The 21,333-nt window shown below is 43.0% G+C and overlaps 1 protein-coding gene across 57 annotated transcripts in view; it reads right to left on the reverse strand.

The window, feature by feature from the left end:
* Positions 1–21,333, reverse strand: part of Adgrl2 (adhesion G protein-coupled receptor L2) — a 631,071-nt gene that overhangs the window by 32,880 nt on the left and 576,858 nt on the right. For 25 of the 57 annotated variants that reach the window (XM_063281223.1, XM_063281264.1, XM_063281231.1 and 22 more), the window contains 6 exons: positions 18,085–18,194; positions 11,245–12,045; positions 4,760–5,053; positions 4,130–4,233; positions 3,143–3,328; positions 2,365–2,403 (listed from right to left, as the gene is read on the reverse strand). In XM_063281223.1, the coding sequence (XP_063137293.1) occupies positions 2,365–2,403; positions 3,143–3,328; positions 4,130–4,233; positions 4,760–5,053; positions 11,245–12,045; positions 18,085–18,194 (1,534 nt within the window). 57 annotated transcript variants of the gene reach the window in all.

The following is a 21,333-nucleotide window of genomic DNA, read 5'->3' on the forward strand; positions in this document are numbered from 1 at the left end:
GTCGATTGCTGACTGGTGACAACTGTGATGTTTACCTGGCAGGAGCATTTACTTTTCTTTCATGAGCTGGGCAGCTGTAAGTCCTGCCTCAAAATAGCACTAGCTAGACATGAGTGAATGGCTGCTTGACTTGAGGAGGCCTTAAGAAAGGCTCGTGCTTCTCATTCCTCTAAGCATATGGCAACTGTTGAAGGGGTCTCTGAACTCTCGGCAGCAGCTCTGAGCCTAACGCACTGACGTACAAGAGCGGTCGTTCACAACCACTACACTGTTTATAACTCCAAATGAACTATAACGTGTGACTAGAAAACACTCATGTTTCCGGAGTAGGCCAGCATCCACCAGAAATTTGTCATGGTGTTCTTTTGAGCTCAACTAAGTTAAACTGTTTTACACCTTTATACATTTTGTCTGCTATTGCTTGAGAGGAAGGAAAGGTAGCTTTACAAAGTCCATAGGCTACATTTTGGCCCTTCCCATTACCTATATAACACACATACCTATACGTGTGCATATGCTAACTTCTACGGACTGGTCTGCTTTTAGAGAGGAATGGCGAAAACCAGCAAAACAACACTGAGAAGCTATGCTGGTCATTTAAGGAGAATGGAAATACAGAAAGTGCTGAAAGACAGGAGCTGCAAACATTCCTAAGCGTGGGTGTAATTTATCCCCACGTAAAACAACAATGCAGCCCAGTGGGCTAATCCACTGGACTTGCTGTAGTTAGGCTGCAGTGTGCTGTGCCTTGTGTGGCTGGACAGCTAGTCGCTACATGTGTTCACTATCCCGCAATCCTACACAGAATGTGTCACGAGGCCAGTATATACATTGTTCTGACCCGTTGGTAATCACTGAGGAGAAAGACCATGTCATCTACGGGAAAACAGCGATGAACTGTTTTTTCTTTTTCTTTTTTTGAAGGCTCTGTACGAGCAAGGAGAGAAGTTGTTTGAGGCTATTGTGCGAGTAAGATTAATTAGCTTAATCCATCTTAATACCCTCGTTCAGTCTGCCTGGCGAGCCACCATGACCTCCCTGGCAGGTGGAAGGTACTTCCAAGCGGTGTTAAAGGCTTTTCCCCATTTCTAGTGGGAGGTAGAATAGTCCAGAATGCTCACACAGAAGCTTCTTCAGCCAATAACTAGACTGGAACAGAAATTGGTCTGCTGAGGCCAGATTCATTAGTCACCAAGAAATACAGACTAGAGCCTCTAATCTAAGTTACAAATGAATCCTCTGTAGCCAAGTAGAGAGTTGCTTCATTTGCATAGAGTAAGTCTGATTTGTATTAAGGAGGCTTATTTTTCTTGTCTGAACGGAGAAGCTCATTTGAAGCACACTGAAAATGACACTGGTCAGAAATTAAGGTCATATTGAGATGTAGCACGTGTGTGTATCTCTCCTGATGGCACCCACACATCAACGTGAAGCGCTCCTTATATTTCCAATGGTGACATTGGTGATTTTCAGGTAGGGCCAAGGTAACCATCAGCCTTAGGTTTCAGTTTCTGAGTTAACGTCTCATTTACAAAACTATAGAAGTTCTTTGGTTTGTTCCCCCACTATGTGAATTTGTCCTGGTTAGACTTACCGGGGGAAATAGTTAACTTCCCCTCCCCAACAGCGAGAAACTTCTAACCTAGAGAGCAAACCAAAATACAATAGTACTAGTTTGGCCTGCTGGAATGGAGAGCCTCGCCGTGCCGCCTACGCTGTCAATACGCCAGGACAAACTACTGCCCACATCACAGAAGTGCCTCTTTGGACCTGAGAAGAACTCCCACCCAGCAGATACTAGAATCACCATTGCAGTGTTCACATTTTACTTCTGGATACCCACATTTATTAGCCTGCTTCCAGAAGCGATTCCCAAAAGGCCAGAACAGAGCCTAATTTATTGAACAGTACACCCCAGAGATCAGAAAGCAGTGACTTTTACATGCACATATATTATGCCCATACAGTCTTTGATATGATAAACTGCCAAGAATATATCATAGCTGTTTCAGGTTGTTGAATCCAGAGATGGTAACAGAAAACAAAGGGACTACTATGTGCTTTCTTCCAATTCAGAGGATATTCATGAAAGCTCATATATATATATATATATATATATATATATATATATATATATATATATATATATATATATATAAAATAAATGGGAAACCAGCAAAAAAAATGTTCACATAAAATGTTATTGGCTCGTCCTGAGAGAAGCCAACATTTGTACAGCCGATATGGGGCACATTATATAATTATCAAAGACTGAAAATTCTGAGTCATGCAGCAAGATGGCGTAAGCGTGGCAGGCAGCCGAGGAGGGGAGAGAGCAGGTGGGGGGACAGACAGGAAAGATACCTTAAGGTAAGCCCTGCATGTCTTCTCTCGTTTTTGGAGCTTTTGAGTAAAAGAAAAGAAAATCAGAGGTTAGATTTTATCTGCTGGAAAAAAAAATGAGGAAAGAAAAAAAAAATCCTCAGAAATTAAGTTGGTGTCCCTGAGTTCTAAGGTGACTACGCCTGGGCCACTCCACTCATGGCCAGAGCTATCTGTCAATAGTTTTTTGCTCTAGTTTGTCATGTGTCATTTATTATTTATTATTTATTTATTTATTTATTCATTTATTTAATTTCTACAAGAGACAAACTAACGGTCTGCCGATCTGTGACTAATTCTGGATTCCAGTGAACAGGATATAAACCATCACTGTGAGGCTCACTTGGCATTGAGACCCCCTCGGCGGGGTGCTCAGCTTCCTCCCCCAAATCGACGCCCCTCTCTCCCCAAAGCTGCTGCTGTGTATCACACTGTTGCTTCCAGCACTAAGCGCTGCATGTTTTCATACAGGTCATCAATCATGTGACCTATAATCGCTCTAGGCACAAAGGCTAGCCCCTCCAGCGACAGTGTAGGCCAGTCAGGGCGATGGATTTGACACTCCCTAAAGTCTGCTGAAATGGGTGTCACTCAGGACTTTGAAGGAGAGGAGAACGCCGATCCTCTCTAATTCTCCCTGAGAAATGAGCAGATTGGGAAGTTGGGGCTCTAGGTATGCGTGGGTGCTTGGTCACAAGTGTCCTGGGGCAGAGAGCCGTCGCACACTCAGACTCGTGTCCTGTGGTGTCCAAGCTCGTACCTTGTTATAACTCCTCCCGGCCGAGTCCTTCTCGCTCGGTTTCAGCTCCTGCAGCTGGGCATCCAGGATGTCCACCAACTGTTCCATCAGCCTCACAGAGGAGCTCACATCCCCAGCGAACACCGTCCCCTTGGTGTGCTTAGCCAGTTCGTTGGCCAGACTTGCAGCATTCTCTCCACTTCTGATCTGAAAGGGCAGTTTGCAGTATCTCAGTAAACGCTCTATCTGTGGCTTTTAGTTCTCTGCGAGCACTTCTGTTGTGGTGGTGGGGAAATATTTGCAAATATGTCAAAATCTGCAACTAATTGAGACCAGTAACTTTCTCTTCATCTCCGAAGATTAAAGGCTTTTAGATCCTTACCACAGGAAATTCTCTTATGTGCGCGCGCACACACACACACAGAAAGAGAGGGCTGGTGACATCGTTTTGTTTTCTGTTGGCTCCTGTTTTTCCCCGTAACCACTTCAAGTTGTCATTTTAATTTTTTTTTACTTATTCCCATGATGCAGACTTTACATCAGAAGGGAGTGTGATACCCAGAATTATCAACTAGTGTCTGTACTTCAAAAAAGCTAGATAGAGGGAAAAAAATCGGTCCAAGGCAAAATTCAAAGCTGAGGTTTCTAGGTGTGTCTTGGGATCATTTTCACTCCTTGTCTGGTAATGGTGAGTGATACAAACATCTGTTTGCATTCTGCGGCTTCAGTTGCAAAGCTAAGGATACTTGCTTCACTGGGCCAACACACTATCTGTCTCATGTGCATCAAAAGGATAAGAACTGTGAATGGAATTAAAACCGTTATGCATTGGTGAACACAGCACAACCCCAAACAAATCTAACATTTAATGACAGACAAAGCTATGCCTTAAACAAACAAACAAACTTTTATGCCGAAGGGAGCCTGGTTAAGCACAGAAAAGTAAACTCCTTGGGTCTGAACGCCAAGCGCTGAAACAATGGATCACATCGGAACATTCCAACCCACCTTCTGGGCCAGCTGATTCACCCAGTGAGAGGTGCAGTTGCTAAGATCCGGGCCCTTCGGGTTCCAGGTTCCTGTGGAAGCCATGCAGAGATACGAGGCCGTTCCTGCAGCAGACGCAGAAAACAGTGGTGACTTCAAAGCCCTGCTCTGCTGGGAAACTGACTTTGATGATCCCAGACTGGGCGTTACACAGCAGTGGGCAATTGCTGACAGAAAGTCTCAGGCAATGCAAAAGATTATAAACTAAATATAAAGTAAGCATGGCATATCAGACATTTAGAGAGGGTTGTGTGTATGTGTGTGTGTGGGGGGGGGATCCAAAAAGCCCTTTCTTTTCTTGGGACTCATCCAATGTGATGGCTGTAAGGAGAAAGTCAGCCTCACTAGAGTCCTGGGACAAAAGACTCAGGTTTGATATAGGAAATGGACAGGCAATTGTGTACCTGACCTTAAGTGACGCTCACGGTTTGAAAACTTTTATATTGTGTGGTGGGGGACCCTAACCCTATATTAGTCATATGATAAAATAATGAAATTGGCTAGTGTAAACATCCCCCACTAATGAAACATTTTCCGTCTTGTTTAGAAGCTACTTATGAAACTATGTGCATTGCACGGTGCAGGAAATACCTCTTGTTCCCTTGGGACACGGTCGCTCAACCATCATCCCCCTTTGTGTCTGAGGCCACTTTATCCCCTTCATTTCTAACGCTTCGCAGAATCTCTCTGGCAGGGGAAAAATATTTGTTACAGGAGGAATTTTGGTTGTAGAGACTGCTGGAGGTGGCTTTGTCCCTCGGCTTCCTTCCTGAGGACCAGCGACTGTGCTGCTCACGGGGCCTCTCTGTGAAGTACTGCTTGTGGTTGACACTGTGGTTTTGAACAGCTCAGCTGAAGAAGTTATTGTCACAGCTGTGGTAGGCACTATGGAGAAAAGATGAATGTATTAATCTCAAGCGCACCCCCATGCTCACCTACAGGTGTGCGTGTGTAACGTACGATGCACACACATTCGCACAGTGTACCCCTTCACCCGTCCCTATACCCCAAGTCAACAAACAGAATTGTACTAGGGAAGGAGAAGAAGAAGAAGAAGAAGAAGAAGAAGAAGAAGAAGAAGAAGAAGAAGAAGAAGAAGAGGAAGAGGAAGAGGAAGAGGAAGAGGAAGAGGAAGAGGAAGAGGAAGAGGAAGAGGAAGAGGAAGAGGAAGAAGAAGAAGAAGAAGAAGAAGAAGAAGAAGAAGAAGAAGAAGAAGAAGAAGAAGAAGAAGAAGAAGAAAAATCACATTGATTATAATGTATCCATAGGGCTAAATGGTTCTCATTTAAGCCAGACAATAGCTGGGATCTCGGTGAAATATAGTCACGTGATTTAATTGTAATCTCCTCTTAAAGCTCTAAGGTTCTCAATTCTCTAAGGCTGTGACCCTTGCTTCAGTTCCACATGTTGTGCACAACCCCCAACCATAAAATCATTTCACTGTTACTTCATAACTGTAATTCTGCTATGGTTATGAATTGTAAAGTACCTGCAATATACATACATACATACATACGTACATACATATGTATATATCTGCTATGTAATCCCTGCAAAAGAGTCCTTTGACCCTCAAAGGGTCACAACCCACAGGAAATGAAGAAAAAAATGTACTGTGCAAATATATTTTAAACATAACCAAAAGATCAAGGGGTTAAAAAAAAACACAAAACCGGTGACGATTATAGGTAGGTAGGATGATAAAGAGATTTGAAGTCACCCACTCCGCATCCTGGGGGAAAACAAACACTGACACCTTTCCAGCTAGCAGCCGTTCTTGCTTGAGGGGCTTTTGAGCATGTCCGATTATGCCCAGACAGAAGAGGGGTTTGGCGCGCTTATTCTGCTCTGGGCTTGGCACCTGTACTTCGCAAAGGTGGGGACGAAAGGGCAGAGCTCACCATGTAGCCTCTTATCCAGACAGGACTTAGAACAGACCGTGAGTCAAAAATCAACCTTTCCGTATCTCATGAGCCCGTCCCAGACAACGCAAAAGAACTGTAGCCACACATTTCAAAATTAACAAAAGGGAGCGGTTGTGAGGAAGGGGTTTGACTTCTAAAGTCGCTTTGAAGCGGTCTAAACAAGAGTGCTCTATTGTGTTCTCCTTTAACAACTGAGCATTAAGAAAAAAAGTGTCACAAAAAAATAGTAGTATTTAGAAATCTGTTGGAAAATATCCAAATCTTTTATCTATATTTAGGGACATTATGAATTTATTTTTAAAACCTTACATGTAGGTTACCTTGAATTTAAGACACACGAGTTTTTCTTAAGTTATAAAAATACTAGCCCTGACATGCTCAGAGGAGACTATCTCACTGACACCGATCTCTATGTATAATGAGCATGTGGGAATTAAAACGCATTTTCGGTTCACCTATACACAACAAGCTACAACCCTGAGTATTAAGAGCTATATTAAAAAAAAAAAAACCACTGCGATGTGTCCTCATTGAGACTGTCTTCAAAGCATTTCTGAAATTCACTGGTTGAGAGCATGCTCTGCCGATAGTGAAGGCTGTGTGTATTTCTGGGGGTTTAGGTGTGACAAACTTCTAGCTCTCATTGAGTATGTTACACTTAGGCTTCCTCCCCCTCCCATCTCACTGGGACACTTTTAAGCATGCGTTTTATTTCTAAGCTAAAATGATTGGTCATAGGAGAGGGGTGTCTATATACATCAGTCAAACAACACGCCTAGCCAGCTGCGGTGGAAACTATTCAAACCTGTCTATCTCTGTCTGTGAAAGTACCCTCCTGACATCTAGTTAAACCTGGGTAATTTTCTTTCCATTACAATGCATCGAGGCTTTCAGTGCTTTCTCAATTAACATTTGTCAAAGCACCACAATCTTTAGCAAAAGTGTCAAACGATGGCGGCGGCAGCGGCGGAATCAAGTCGAGAGTGGGGAGCACGGGATCAGAGAGAATGGAGAAAAGGGCAGGACCAAGTGCCTTGGAGTTACGCCACCCAACGGATCTCCTGACACTATACTAATCAGTACACAGGGGACCGCTCAGATACGGATTAACGCCACCAGTACTCACTGCTGGCTGAGTATCAGTAAGGACAGGGTGATGCAAAAAACCTGGGTCTCCACTCTGTTCACAAAAATCTCAGGTAGCAAGCCGTGCGTTCCTCTACTTTCTGTCAATAGATTAAACCATGGGGAGTAGCTAGGATTTGTGGGATGCTGGAAGAGTGAAATTCAGCGATAGTTCAAGGCATAAGTTTTTATATCTAAGAGGGTTTTCTAAGAATTAACTCTTTCTGCGAGTAGACGATTGGAGGCATCTGACAAGGATAAAAGCTAATGGTATTTGTTCAGCATTCACAGCCAGATGTCATGACAACCAGGAGCCTGGATCAGTAATAGATCAAGTCTTACCACGGCTCCAAGAGGCAGGCACAAATTATCTTTCCATATGTATGGAAACCATACGTCATGGAGAACTCAGGTGACTGGGTTAAGGTCACCCGGTTATCATGTTAAATGTTTGACCTTACCTCTCTAGGTAAGGCTGTTCAAAGGCCGGGAAAAAGACAGTGCTACAAAGCACTGACTCTGGGATATGGAAAGACCAGGTTTCATCATGAAATGGCAAAGGTTAGGACTTTGGGAACACTCTCCCAACACCAACACGAAACAGAACTACAGCATGGACAGCAACTCTATTACAAGGCTCTGTTTGCAGGGCGTCCTAGCAAACGTTCAGTTGGGCTGACTCAGCACTGCACCGTTACAGTGATACCAGAGAGTCAGGACTCACAATCCCATCGGCTGGTACCCAGTGAGTAGAAAAAGATTCTGTCTAGCAAAGTACCCAGGGATGAGCTGTGGACTGCCAGGCTCTTCCTCCATTGGTTTGGGAACTCTATCCCAGTGCGTAAGGACCAAAGTCTGAGTGTTCACTCAGATTGTTCACTCACTCTTGAAGGAATGACCTCCTCCAGCTAGAAACTATCCGAGCTGGTGAGAAAAGTGCCCTCATTTACCCTCATGCTGCTGTATGGACTGCGTTTACTATCAGCGGGAAGACACTCAGAAAATGGGATGTGCTGAGTGTTGGATAAACATCACGGAATGACACCTTTGCTTACGTACCACCTCCTGCTACGGAATTATCAGACTTCTCACAGTCAAGGCAAATATTCAGGAACTGCCCCAAACTGAGTCTAGATAGGACTACTGTGTTGTTAATATTTTGGGATTTCAGATCTATAGGAAGAGTAAGAAATGTCAAGTTATATGGATAGACTGAAGAGTTAAAACAGGCCCAAGAGGTTTTTTTTCTGAGACCTGTTCTAGACGGACCAAATTTGATGTTTAAAACAACAACAACACAACAACAACAACAACAACGATGACCCACGGTGGAGAAGAGAAGCCAAACATTCGAATATGTATATAAAAATAACAGGAGACAGAAAGACTACACTTCTGGCATCAGAAGCTGGGGAGGCCTGATCCATCACTGAGAGAGAGCGGTGTTGGAAATGATGCAGTAGCAAGACCCATGGGCACCAGAAAAGGTGCTTCCTCAGCACCCTTTATGCCTCTTGCCACGTTAATCCGCAGCCTCCATATTTTTATTGTTTTGCTTTGTTAGTTAAATACAAGCTAGGCTTTGTCTTAAATCCTGTAGCATCTGCTTCGTGAGAACCCCGTCCACTAAGACTCAACATGAGCTTTAGCTCTAATCGTTGGCTTGTGGGAAACAAAGACCTAATTCCTCTGGTTGCTCCATCCCTTGCCTTATCCATTTCTTGAAACTTACTTCTGGAAACCTAAATGTGCCTTATTAGTTTGACCTTAATCTCCTGGCTAGGGCAGTTCTGTGAGACCCCACCTTCAGGTTTATAGGGCACAGACCTCAGAAGGGAGAAACTCGTCTCTAGAAGTTTAAGCAGATACATCGTAAGGAGAGAAAATAAGAATATGGGTCAAACGGCAGCAAGAAGAATTTAGGTCAGGTAAAATGTTTTATTACTTAGGGTTTAATACGGGGTCAATATGAATTTTTATGTTCTGGGAATATGGAAGAATGGCTAAGTATTTAGAAGGAGAAACCACTGTCATGGGAACGCTCACTCACTGCGTGCCTCGTTTTAAACGCTAGCAAGTACCCTTTCAGAAAAACACCTCAATTAGCAAAGCCTTCCTGACTGGAATTGCAGCACAAAATGTATTAGCCCATAGATCACATGTGGGAAAGCCACTGCTACCAGCTCTTACATTTAATGAGACAAGTAGGCGTGTCATTGTGCTATGGTGAACAGGATCTACACTCAATGAACAGAATCCATATACTGTTCATGACCTTTCAATTATTGCCTGATTAGGTATTTGTAGTTGTTAAGACTGGCTTAACAACTTCCTTCCTTTCTTCCCCCCTCCCCCCCACCCCACCCGCAAGAGGGAAAGATTTTCTGCCACCCAAAACAAATGTGACAGGGTGTCAGGGTGGAGTAAGCTACAAGAGAAAGGTGAACAGAGGATCAATATTATTTTAGCCAATGCTGAAACTCATCAGAAGCTGGGAGAATGAAACAGAAGCACTGGGGTAGCTTTAAGAAAACTTAAGATGCACGAATCGTCCCAAGCGACCAGCCTCTAGAGAAAACAGACATCACATACTTCAAAACAAATTATTTTAAGAAGCTCAGTGAAAACTTAGGCGGGCAAACGAAATTTCCTTGTTGAAAATCTAACAACAGATTTTCCCGGCCACATTTTTAAACCAAGAATCTCGCAGCCCATCTTTATCAGCAGGCCACCGAGGATCTTTCTTTCGGAGGAAAACTCAACACGTATTTTGGTACTCCGTGAAGATTCAAACTTGAAGTTCAGTTATTAAAAAGCTCTGCTTTTCCCTTTTAAGGTTGTGACCATCTGATAGTATTTCGGGCTTATTCATGACATATCTAGATAGAAGTGTTTGTATGTTATTGACTGTGAGTGTGTCTAAGTGTAGTACCTTAGCGGAAGGGTGCATTTCATCTTGGTGAACAGAATAATTTCATAATTTGATAAATATTTTGGTTTTCGTTTTTTTTTTAGTGACTTCTAAACTTGAAAACTCCCAATTTATCCAGTGAACTGAAATATTAATTTATATCTTAAACCCATACCATTATTCATTTGGAAAGACACCATTAGTGCATATACTGTGTAAAGAATTAACAAGTTATTCTTTAATCCAGAGTACGAAGTAATTTTTTTAAAGTAAAATATTGATGTAATTACAGCCGAATCTATTTCTCATGGAACTGAAATTGCCTGATAAATCAGAATATAACTCTAAAAACTTAACACTTCTTTCTAAAATAGCCATCCTTCTTTTTTTTTTTTTTTTTTTTTTCCGGAGCTGGGGACCGAACCCAGGGCCTTGCGCTTCCTAGGTAAGCGCTCTACCACTGAGCTAAATCCCCAGCCTGCCATCCTTCTTAAATATACCTGTGGGGGACGCCAATGGAGCAAGCGGGAGTGAGTGAGCAGAGTTAGCAGAGATGGCCTGGAATCACGTAGACCTGCACTGTGTGCTCCAGTCAGTTACAGAAAGGCTGACTTAGAATGGCCGCTCCTTGATCAGGAAGTGAAAATGTGTAATTTTACACCACGAAAGAGGAAGAAATGTTTGAAGACGCCTTCTCCTACCCTGTGAAAGCTTCAGCACACACAGCCCTGGCCACATGTGTCCCACCTATCCATTGCTTTGGGACATCTCTTTACATATTTCCCTTACCCACTGTTGCCAGGCTGTTAAGTGTTCTGGGCACACGCTGGAACCGACTCTGAACACAGGTAAGGAAGAAAGGCATTAACGTGTCTGTAGGTGTTACCATATGCTTTGCAGCGAACCTAAAGTGAGTAAGGCTATTATTTCTTGGAGCCAACATGTCACTGAAAAAAAAAAAAGGAGTAAAAAAGAAAACTGTACCAAACAGGACTACATCAGACCATCTTTTGTGATTTAGCCACGAGAGGAAGACAAACTCACGGGGAAAACTCTAAAAGTCCTTAGAAGGTAAGCGGTCGGAGTCATGGAGAACTAACAGCGAACACTCTTACCTTGGGCAGGGTCGGGTGGACCAAACTCCAGAGAATACCGTAAGATAAAGTTATTGTTCCATACGTAGAGTTGGTTGTCTCTTGGGTTGTAATCCACTGCAGCGATGTACTGGTACTGGTTGGGGAAGGGAACGTCCACGTGCTCTCCCCGGCTCAACCTTGTGTTGTAAATGTAGTCGATGACGTTCTTGCCAGCTTCGCTTTCATTGTCTTGGTACACTGACCTGACCACGTAGAGGACCCCGCATATCATGAAAGCATTGGACGCCGCACGCTTGTCATACGTCGTCTCCCAGGTTGCTTCGAATCGGAGAGTGTACGGATTGAGCTGGCTAATCACGATCATTCCGTTGTTCTGCTCGGTGGCGTAGATGACCCACAAGCCATTTTCATCCACTGCCAGGTCAATGTCAGTCTTCCCCCCCCATCTGTAGGGTGAAGTGTCATGGTAGTTGGCGTAGTTGATTATGGCCTCCCCACTCTTGATTCTAGTCCTCAAGTCAAATTTAACAATGTTTCTCGTTCTTTCTTTGTTGAAGAAGACTGCCCCGTCATACACCACAAATCCAGTACCGTCCACTCGGTTTGGAAGTTTGTATGTTGTTGTCTGGCGGCTGTTTTGAAAATCTTCTAAAGAAGCATATTCTATTAAGGTATCGGTGCGGTAGGGAGTCCAGGGCATAAAATAAATTTTATCTGCAGCCTGAAGGGGGTCCTTGCACCAAGCACCTGCCTTTTGCTCAGCTTCATAGATACTTGGAGAGTCCACAATTGCTTTCAAGGTTCCAGGACACACAAAAACTAACGCCACGGGGGGAAAAAAGACAAGAAAGGGAATAAAGTTAAAAGAAAATGACACCGGTAATCACGCATTTAATTGATCACAAGTCAAAGGAGGAAAAGCTATCTTACTCAGCATTCCATCTTTTAAAAATGTATACTTTGTACGTACTACCCTTGTTTTCCAAAGCTTTTCTAACAGTGACCAGCACTTGTTTTCACAAGTACAAACCTATGTTTAGGATCGCTCACAGCTAAGACAACATTTAGATTTCCGAACTGTGTCTCTGTCTAATAATTTGGGAATGAATGCATCCCCCAAAGTTGGAGCCTGTGCTTCAAAGCGGATGAGCATTCTGTTTTAATCCAAACGTTATGACTTCCGGGCCTAATCCACCTTTACTACCTCCCACGGAACACAACTATAAAGCAGGAAACTCAATGCGAAGACTTGGTTTTGAGCCTTCTAGAGAAGTGACAGGTGCTTCATTCAGGTTGGAGAATGTCAATTGGAGGAGAATGCATTCGGGAGCAGAGAGAAATCGACACAGGGGACGCGTGATGTGATGACCAGGAGACCCTGTAACCGTGGCATGCTACGGAGAGGGTTCTGGAAGCCAGGCAAGAGGACACTTCAATAACAAGAAAATATCCAAGGGTGTCAGAGAAAGAGACAGAGGGTAGAAAAGAAAACAGAGAGGGCAGCCCCCCTTCGCCGACTTCAGAATTTTACCCCATCGCCAGATTTTAGCGGGCACACAATTTCATTGTGAACAGCTGACGCCTTTATGAGGTGCACTATGAGGTCCTGCCGATCATCGTACTAGAGGGGTGTCGCGGGGAAAGGGGTGGGGAGGAGGGTCACATCCATAAGGCACATGACAGGGAGCTGGGGTTGAGACTGTAGACATTATTTATTTACCTTTTTGCTCCACTTCTATTTTAAGCATCGGAAGGAAAAAAAATAAAAAAAGTGCAAGGAAAAAAAAAGAAAAAAAGATTAAAAATAAATTGACTATTAGTCTAAGATCGAATTCGTAACAGATGCTAAATATAGGAAGAATAGGGGAGCTGTACTACTTTGGATAAAGAGAAACACGGGAGAACCTAGCAGGAGAGAGATTCTAAAGTTACACAAAGGAACACGGATCAATCATTTTAGTAGATTAAGGAGACAATACAAACAAGTTGGCATGCTGCTTCACTTAGTGTGCCTGAATAAATAATGAAATTCACTAATGCAAGCTAAACATACTCTTGCCTTGCCGTAGTCGCTCAGCACTCTGACCCGGCTCTCCTTACATACATACACTACAGGCATAAAAGCATGCACAGGTGTGTCATCTGCATCTGCTCTCTAGGAGCTCAGCTACCAGAGCCCTCATATTAGCGGGGAAGGAAAATACGCTCAGAGGGCTCACAACTCGACTCTGGAGTTTAAGTCAAATTTAATAAACATCGAGATGGCTCCATTTCCCCAGAGATATTCAGATGAGAGGAAGAGAAGACTACACAGCCATGCATCTCGGTACATTTCAATTATTTTTCTATTATTTCCTAGCTCTAGAAGTAATGTCTTAAACCATTTAATAAAATGCCCCCTTTCCAGGAGTATATCAATCTCCCCTCACCCAACAGAGATTATGAAAGGGTAAACAACGCCCATTGATTTACTTAAGATTACCTAATAGCTCAAACTACAAAATTCTAATTTTCTATAACACATATAATATATAATCAAACTTGCAATATTAAGTCTATAAAAGAAGTAAGCAAAATACATACAAGGGAAAAGCAAGCGCAGGTGGCAGGGAGAAAAAGGAAGAAAGAATTATGGTTAGCGTCTTGTGACATTTTTCTACCATCATTCATTAACATAGAAAGCAAGCTAGCATGCAACAACCGTCATACCCAGCATTCACAGCAAGTACCCCGAGCCACAGACCTGGCCAGGGCAGGACACAGAGTGAGGGCGAGGAGGAGCCCTATGTGGTTACCAAGGTGAATTATGCACTAGGGAAAGTGCCAATAAAAATCTCATCGACAGGGTCTCCAACAGTGCGGGCCACACAATGCAACTGTGGTTGAATGTGGGCTCTGAAGTATGTTGGTTGCCTGCGAGCTATGAAATGACTCCACTGGGTTTCATCCTCTTCCCTTTCAAAAGGCGTCAGGGTGTGACTACTGATTACCCAGAGTGCATTCGCACGTCTTATTACCATCTCAGCTTGATTACATATTTTCTAGAATTGTAAGTATTCGTCAAGATAAAACAGGGTTCCTCCAGAACTCCTTTGAGAGAAACATCACACGAATATTTTTTTTTAAAAATTTTTTTGCCATGGCAACAGCATATAATTTCTAAATTAAGGCACAACCTACAGTCTATTTAAGCACTTCCGGGAGACATACTTGCTCTGATCTGTGCCATTCTGACTACAGGAGGGAAACACGTGCGGTTTGGGGATGTTTGGAAGCAGCACTTGTTTACGGAGCACTCAGTCCTAACACTACTCCTCCGTTAGGAGCGCATTGTACCTGCTCAGAATCAATAGCAGACGGGCGTGGTGGAGGAAGGGGGACAAGAGAGGTCATTAGTGTCCAGGCTGTTCACTCAGACTGCATTTATACACAGTTGTATTGTTCCTTAAGGAAACAAGGACTCACATAAAGCAGTTGCGTATAAAGGACATGAATTACACTTCTAACGCTGCTTTCTTACAGACAAGAGAATTTTAAGTTCAATTTAAAAAACAAAATGAAAAGAAACATACATTGTATCGTCCATTTACTAAAGATTACTGCATTGTTTTTATCTGATGCAGTAAAAATGACAGAGCAGTCACTGAGCAAAACCTAAAACAGAAAGGTTTTCACTTCTTTATGATTTGAATCATACCATGAACAGGAAAGGAAGATGGGTATCAACCTTATACAGTTTAAAATCCAAATGGAAACTGAGAAATTAAATATAAAGGTAATTTAAAAAATAAGTAAAACCTTTGATGATTGATCGATGGATTTTTCATAAGGAAAAAATTCTCCATATAAAGAATTTTATGAAATCAAAGCGTGTAGATATCTGTCAGATCAGCCAAAATTCTATCTACCAGATGACTATAAAAATACTATAAAATTAAAAATAGCCTGCGGTCACAATCGCATGCCAAAGATGTGCAACTTGTCTTAGGAGGCTAAATGAATTAATTTACAGGGATATATTTAATCCTCTGTGGACCAAACGGACAAGTACACGCACATCGACATCAGCAGCGGACTCTGTGGATGCACAAGACAGAAACTGACCCACATTGACTACAGCCGACATACTCTGCATCTGAAGTGACACACTATTTCATTTGAAATAATCTCACGTTCATTCAAAGATAATAATTTAGTTCATCAACATAAATGCAATTTTCTTATCAAATGAACTTGCAGGCAGCATCAGATAAAATTCTTCCATACTGTGACAATTTAAAATAGGCAGGCACAAGAATGCACAGCAACCAAGGCCTGGCTATAGCATGGGGAACTCCAGTCTGGCCAATCTCATTTTTCCTGTAAGTTTCCTATGACTTGTGAAATGTACACTAACTTGCTTCAATACTGATGTCCTGTCCACAATGAAGAATGCCTTGCACGTGTGTGCTTGCGATACAATGTTACCTGGATGAATGCAGTCGGGCACACAGATTGCACCTGCCTGTTGGCAAAGCCAACTGTGGCATCTCTAATGTTCTCTGCTGAGTGCCTTTACTGCTGTGTTTTCTGAAGTCATGGAAAGCCACTGAGGCCACTTAGAACAGGACGGAGTAGTTTGGGATCCGGGAGGTTCCTGCAGGATTAGTTATGGATAGAGACTGGCGTAAAGCCAAGTGGTAAGATACATGGTAAGCTTGACTGGATGGAGACATTGTTTTCTCTAAGCAGTGAGAGAAAGGGCTATGTATGTAAAGGCTTCAGCAAACCAAACACACTGTTAAAAAAAAGCGGGGAGGGGGAGCATCAAGGCTGGATCCTTAAAACAAAAGCACACGTGAGGAGAGGGTGTCACAGACAGGGGCACAAGGAAGGAGAAGATGGGGGAACAGGAAGCACTATGTAAGACTAGGAGTAATCTAAGAGGACGGCATTAAATTTTAGGTGAGCCGCGATTATGCAAGTTATAGTGTGTCACTACTGCATGGTATACAGGACCACTTCTAGTCTTTAAACAGAAAAAAAAGTCATACACTTATATCTGCCTCTTGCCAACATCTAGAAAGGCAACAGCACATTAATTACTGGGGTGACTTTTTATTTTGAAGGACAAAAACTAAATTTAAAAAAATAAAAAAGAGAAGATACTTCTCTGAATAGAGTTATTTGCAAGTTTAGTGCACAATATACAGTACTTCTGGGGAACTGGAAAAGTAAAACGTGGAAAGTTAGACGTTCCAGATGACATTTCCTTTCTTAAACAGCGCGAGAAATTACTTAAGAGTCTGAAGGCAATGTTCTCTTAACACTGTTCTTGGATGTCTTAAGACTAGGTTACAGGGACCAGGTTGGAGAAAGACACAATTCTTGGCAGCTCTGACTGGTTCCACTGTTTGGAAATGGATGCTGTATTCCTTGTCTAATTTGAGGACAGAAACCAGGCTGAATTCAAGGGAGAGGGACTTCATGGAGCGAAAACTTTGGTTAGCTCAGAAGAATACAGTGTTCGTCTAGTGGCCCAGGAGGGTGGTTATGTAAAGCCACCACATTACACAGGAGCAACTCAGGGGCCTCCAATCCTACAAATGGTACAGAAGGTATTGAGAAAAGTGTATCCGTTTCATGGAGCACAGGAACACAGAGCAAAGATGAGGAGAGAAAGATAATCTGCATTTGGCCTTTAACTGACACCACACACATACACACACACACACATCAATGTATCAAAACTGAGGCGGAGAGGGCAGAGGATCTTCCCAGCATATGCTAGAGTATGCCATCAACTGCCTGGATCTGCCTTATTTAGCAGGTGTTGGCCTGTTGGTGTTTCTATGTTGAGAAGGGGGTCTCTCTATGTTGCCCAGGATGGCTTCAATCATGCTGATGCCTCTGCCTCCCAGGAGATGGGACTACAGACACACAAACACCACAGCACCTAGCTCCAAGTGTCTGTCTGTACGTCCATCTCCTTCTCCCTCTCCCTCTCAAGGTGGAACGTTTAGAAAAGTATGGTAACAGTACAGTCCCCACAATCTCTTTTCACATGCCTCTGCACTATGGTGACACACTAAATTTTTTTTCAACTTCAAAAGGCAAAGAATAAAAGGACCTCTAGACTAGCTTGCGATATTAGGCAACATGTTCAAACTTTTAGGTTGTCTAAACTACTAAGGTATTTTCTCCCCTACATAAGAACTGTAATGGGGGAGCTATGTATTCTGATACTGGAAGGAAACTTCTGCTTCTACTCATACATTTCCAATTGAACTCTAAGGCTTAAACAGGATATTAACAGTGTAAAAGTAGGAAAAGCTAAAGACTCTCGTCAGATTTGTCTGTGCTCTTGGCTTTAAGCACTGAGACTTCCTCACTGAATCTGGTAAAGAACCAATTCCTTCCAGGACCTGAAAGAAAGGGGACAGCTCTCGCCTCAGTCTCTACTCTCGTAGCTCTGAGCACCAAGCATTCATGTTTCCAGGACACCAGGTAGCTATTCAAATCCCCCAGGATTAAACCTGAAGTCAATCCCTTCTTCAGAAAACTCTGAGCCAAACCAATTTGTCAGCAACTAGTATTGGGCAAAAGCACAGATTTCTATCTGCCCTCCTGAATAGCTAATTCAAGTTTGTTTTCTGGAAAAAAAACCAGTAGCCTTAAAAGCCAAACACTTAAGAACACAGACAGACACTTGGCCAGCATCAGAGGATGGCTTTCTTCCACACCGGAGTCCCAAGGCAGGGTGCTTTGCATGCATAATGATTCTGTAGGCCATAAACATACGTTCCTTTCACAGGAGGAGTCTTTTCAGCTCCAACAAGGAACACTGGAGAAAGGAGAAAATGCGAACTTCATACTTACTGTAAGGGACACATTCATATTGAACTTCAAGGTATTTGTAAGTTCCAGGACATGGATCAGGAAATACATCTGACCCGGTAACTACTACACACTGTGTTCGGTTGTTGCACCTGGAAAACAGAATCATTCAAGCCCGTGAGGCAATATGCATTTTAATACTTGGGAAACACAACACAGAGCCGAATCATGAAGCATATGAAACTCCTATTTCCTTGGTATTTTCGTTTCTATATCAAGGGGCTCACTAAATTATAACTAGAAGTGAAAAGAAAATAGTCGATAGTCTCCAAATATATTAGACCGTTAGGTTTTAATTGGAATTTTTGTAATACCCAGTAGGTTCAGAGCCACTTCATAATGTATTTAAGAATCAAGAATCACAACCAGGAAAAGGTGAAACACAGGGTGGTATGCTGAACAACTAACCGGGAAGTCGTCACAACCTACCTGGACATACACAGACCCAGACGTCAGCCTCTGCATCCCTTGGTGCAACATGCTCTAACACAGGCACCGTCCCCACTCATGAACGTGAGATTCTTGCTAGCACTCCACATCTTGCAAGTGGAGGCCTGCAAGTGCACTAAAAACGCCCTCAGCACAGTGCATGACTAAGCACTGCTGCTTCTCACAGGAGCCGAGCTTCCGTCTGCGTTAGGACTGTGCACCCGGTTCTCCACCGGATGCCCTGAGAGTTAATATGGCAAACAATGCTGTGACCAAGATCTCCAGAATGAGAGACGTTCTTCCTATGTATTCCCCTGCAGCGGGACTCGCCTCAGTGCTATCATCGTCAGTGAGTCACCCAGGATCCCGGAACGAAGCTGGGATTCAAGGCAGGACGATGTGAGAGTTCCATAAGCGGGCCCAGAGGTTCCTCTCTTAAGCTATGTAAAGGCAAGACCTATCTCTTTTCTAATTTGATTTGATTACAGCCCAGTGGGATGGAATGTGTGCACGGGTTTCATTACACTTCTCGATAGTCTATACATTAAGAACACAAAGCAAGCAGAAGCGGGGCATTATTACAAAATGCATCCGACAATTTGAATACCGAATAGTCTGTGGTGCACAAAATAACTCAAGTATGGAATGGTACTGGAAAGCAGTCTGGGACAAGTAGATCGTCCCAGCACAAGGAAGCCCAGGCCAATGGGAAGCCCAGTGATACCAATGCAGGGACAGGGCAAGTTGCACACAATGCTGCTACTACAACTCAGAGAGCTGTCCTGAGCAGAAGCAGGAGGGATCTATGGAATTAAACAGCTAAAAAGTTTAATTTAAAATATATAACAGTAAAACTGTGACTAAGACGGAAACGATACATTGTAAACATTAAAATAGTTTGAAGGACAATGTGGCATTTTTTAAAAAGATGTCCTGTCCCATAAATTTCAAGAACATGGACGATGTAAATGGTATAGCCCTCACAGCAAAACACTTTGCTCTCTCTGGTTTGTTTTGTTTTTTAAATTTCACTCATCTGAAGAAATTACCTGTGGTTCATCACTTAATCAATTACTTTAACGTGAGATGCATAAAAAGTTTTTTTATTAAAAAAAGTCAAAATGCACAGTGGACAGATGTGAGACTTCTCGTTGGATCAATATCTAAGCTTAACTCGTACAGAAAAATAACCTGGTGTTTTCGTTCTTTCCTGGTAGAGCAAAGAGGAATCTCCATGCATCCTAACCCTAGCGTGATCTTCCGGGTCTCCTCAGCCCTCCTATGGTCCCCATCAATAAGTCAATTCCTTACGCGCCCTTTCTTGGACTCATTCATCCCTACAGGAATTCTCTTTACGTTTCGTGCTCTTGTTTCTAAGAAAGCAAGAAATGTAAACGCCTACACATTAAACATCTCTTTTATGTTCCCCCCACTGCATATATTTGATAATCACTCAAACACATTCCGCTATTATATTCCAAGGGTTTAAATACACTTGGAGGAAACCCATAAAATAACAATTCGATGAGAGAACGAGCTTCTCATACATGCAGTGCCACCTTCCCTTCGTACTGAGGGATCCTGGTGCAGAGAGAGGAAAAAGAGGAAGCTTGCAGGGCGGCTGAAAAGAACACGAGGCTTTGCAAACAAAGCGAAAGCCCACATGTTGAAAAGACTTGTGATTTACACTGTGTTCTGATGGGGGCTGCAGAGATGGCTGAGGGTTAAAACTGCTTCCCGCTCTTCCAGAGCCCTGAGCTCTACTTCCAGAACCTACTTCCGGTGGCTTGTAAACCCCCCCTTCTCTCCCCCCCCCTCACACACACACGCACACACACACACAGAATATATGGAGTTGGTTGTGACCTTGTCTAATCTATACCAGGATTTGTCTCTAATCCTCATCATTAGGAAGGAGGGATGGGGGGAAGAGGGAAGGAGAGAGAAATGGATGGAGGGAGAGAAAGAAGGGAGGGGCTGTGTCAAAGAACACATCAAAGACAGCCAACTTTCTCACCAGCAGAAGTACGGAAGTAATCCCGTAAACAAACCTGATTTTAGTCTGTTATTTGAGCTCACTTCTGTTTCTCAGTATCGTGGTAGGTTTGCGAGAAGTGAGGGTGAGACAAGTCCCACCTTCTCGTGGCACTTTACTCGAAAGACCAACACTAGAGAGTAAAACTATTGCTGTCTAGATTTGATATTTTTCTGAGTGGCTGCGTGTTAGTCACCTGACCACAGCTATAATTCCCAATGAACACGGAGGACAAACATAGGCTGTTGTCCTGACCACATTGATTACCTAACCATACAGTGCATACGCTGCACAACAGGGCAGTGTGAAACATGGGGTTATGATCAGGGTTTTGTTTTTAAATGTATGCCCCAATAGATCACCAATGTTCACTTTAAATCTAAACTTTTCATGTGTGTTTTCATAATTATGTCTAAATATGCAGCTTTCCCTGAAAGATATAAATATATATCCACGGGATGGAGATATATGTAATATGTATGGGCACACACATACACACATATATATGGGGGAGGGGAGAGAGAGAGGTAATACTAAGAAAAGTTGGAGTTTTAGACTAAATCAATAAAGAGTCAATAGGACAAGAAACTTCATTGTAAAAGGGTGAGACAATCATAGTTGTGGACATGAGTATCTTTAGGCACAGAGAGGAAAGAAAACCGTTTGGAGGACTGAATTCAGCACCAGCGGTGCTCATGAGGAAACTATCCTGGATGGGCTCTCAGTAGGAGGAAGAGTCTGGCAGTCTTTTAACCTGAGTGTTGTGG

The sequence above is a fragment of the Rattus norvegicus genome, chromosome 2, assembly GCF_036323735.1.
Source record: "Rattus norvegicus strain BN/NHsdMcwi chromosome 2, GRCr8, whole genome shotgun sequence".
Taxonomy (NCBI): domain Eukaryota; kingdom Metazoa; phylum Chordata; class Mammalia; order Rodentia; family Muridae; genus Rattus; species Rattus norvegicus.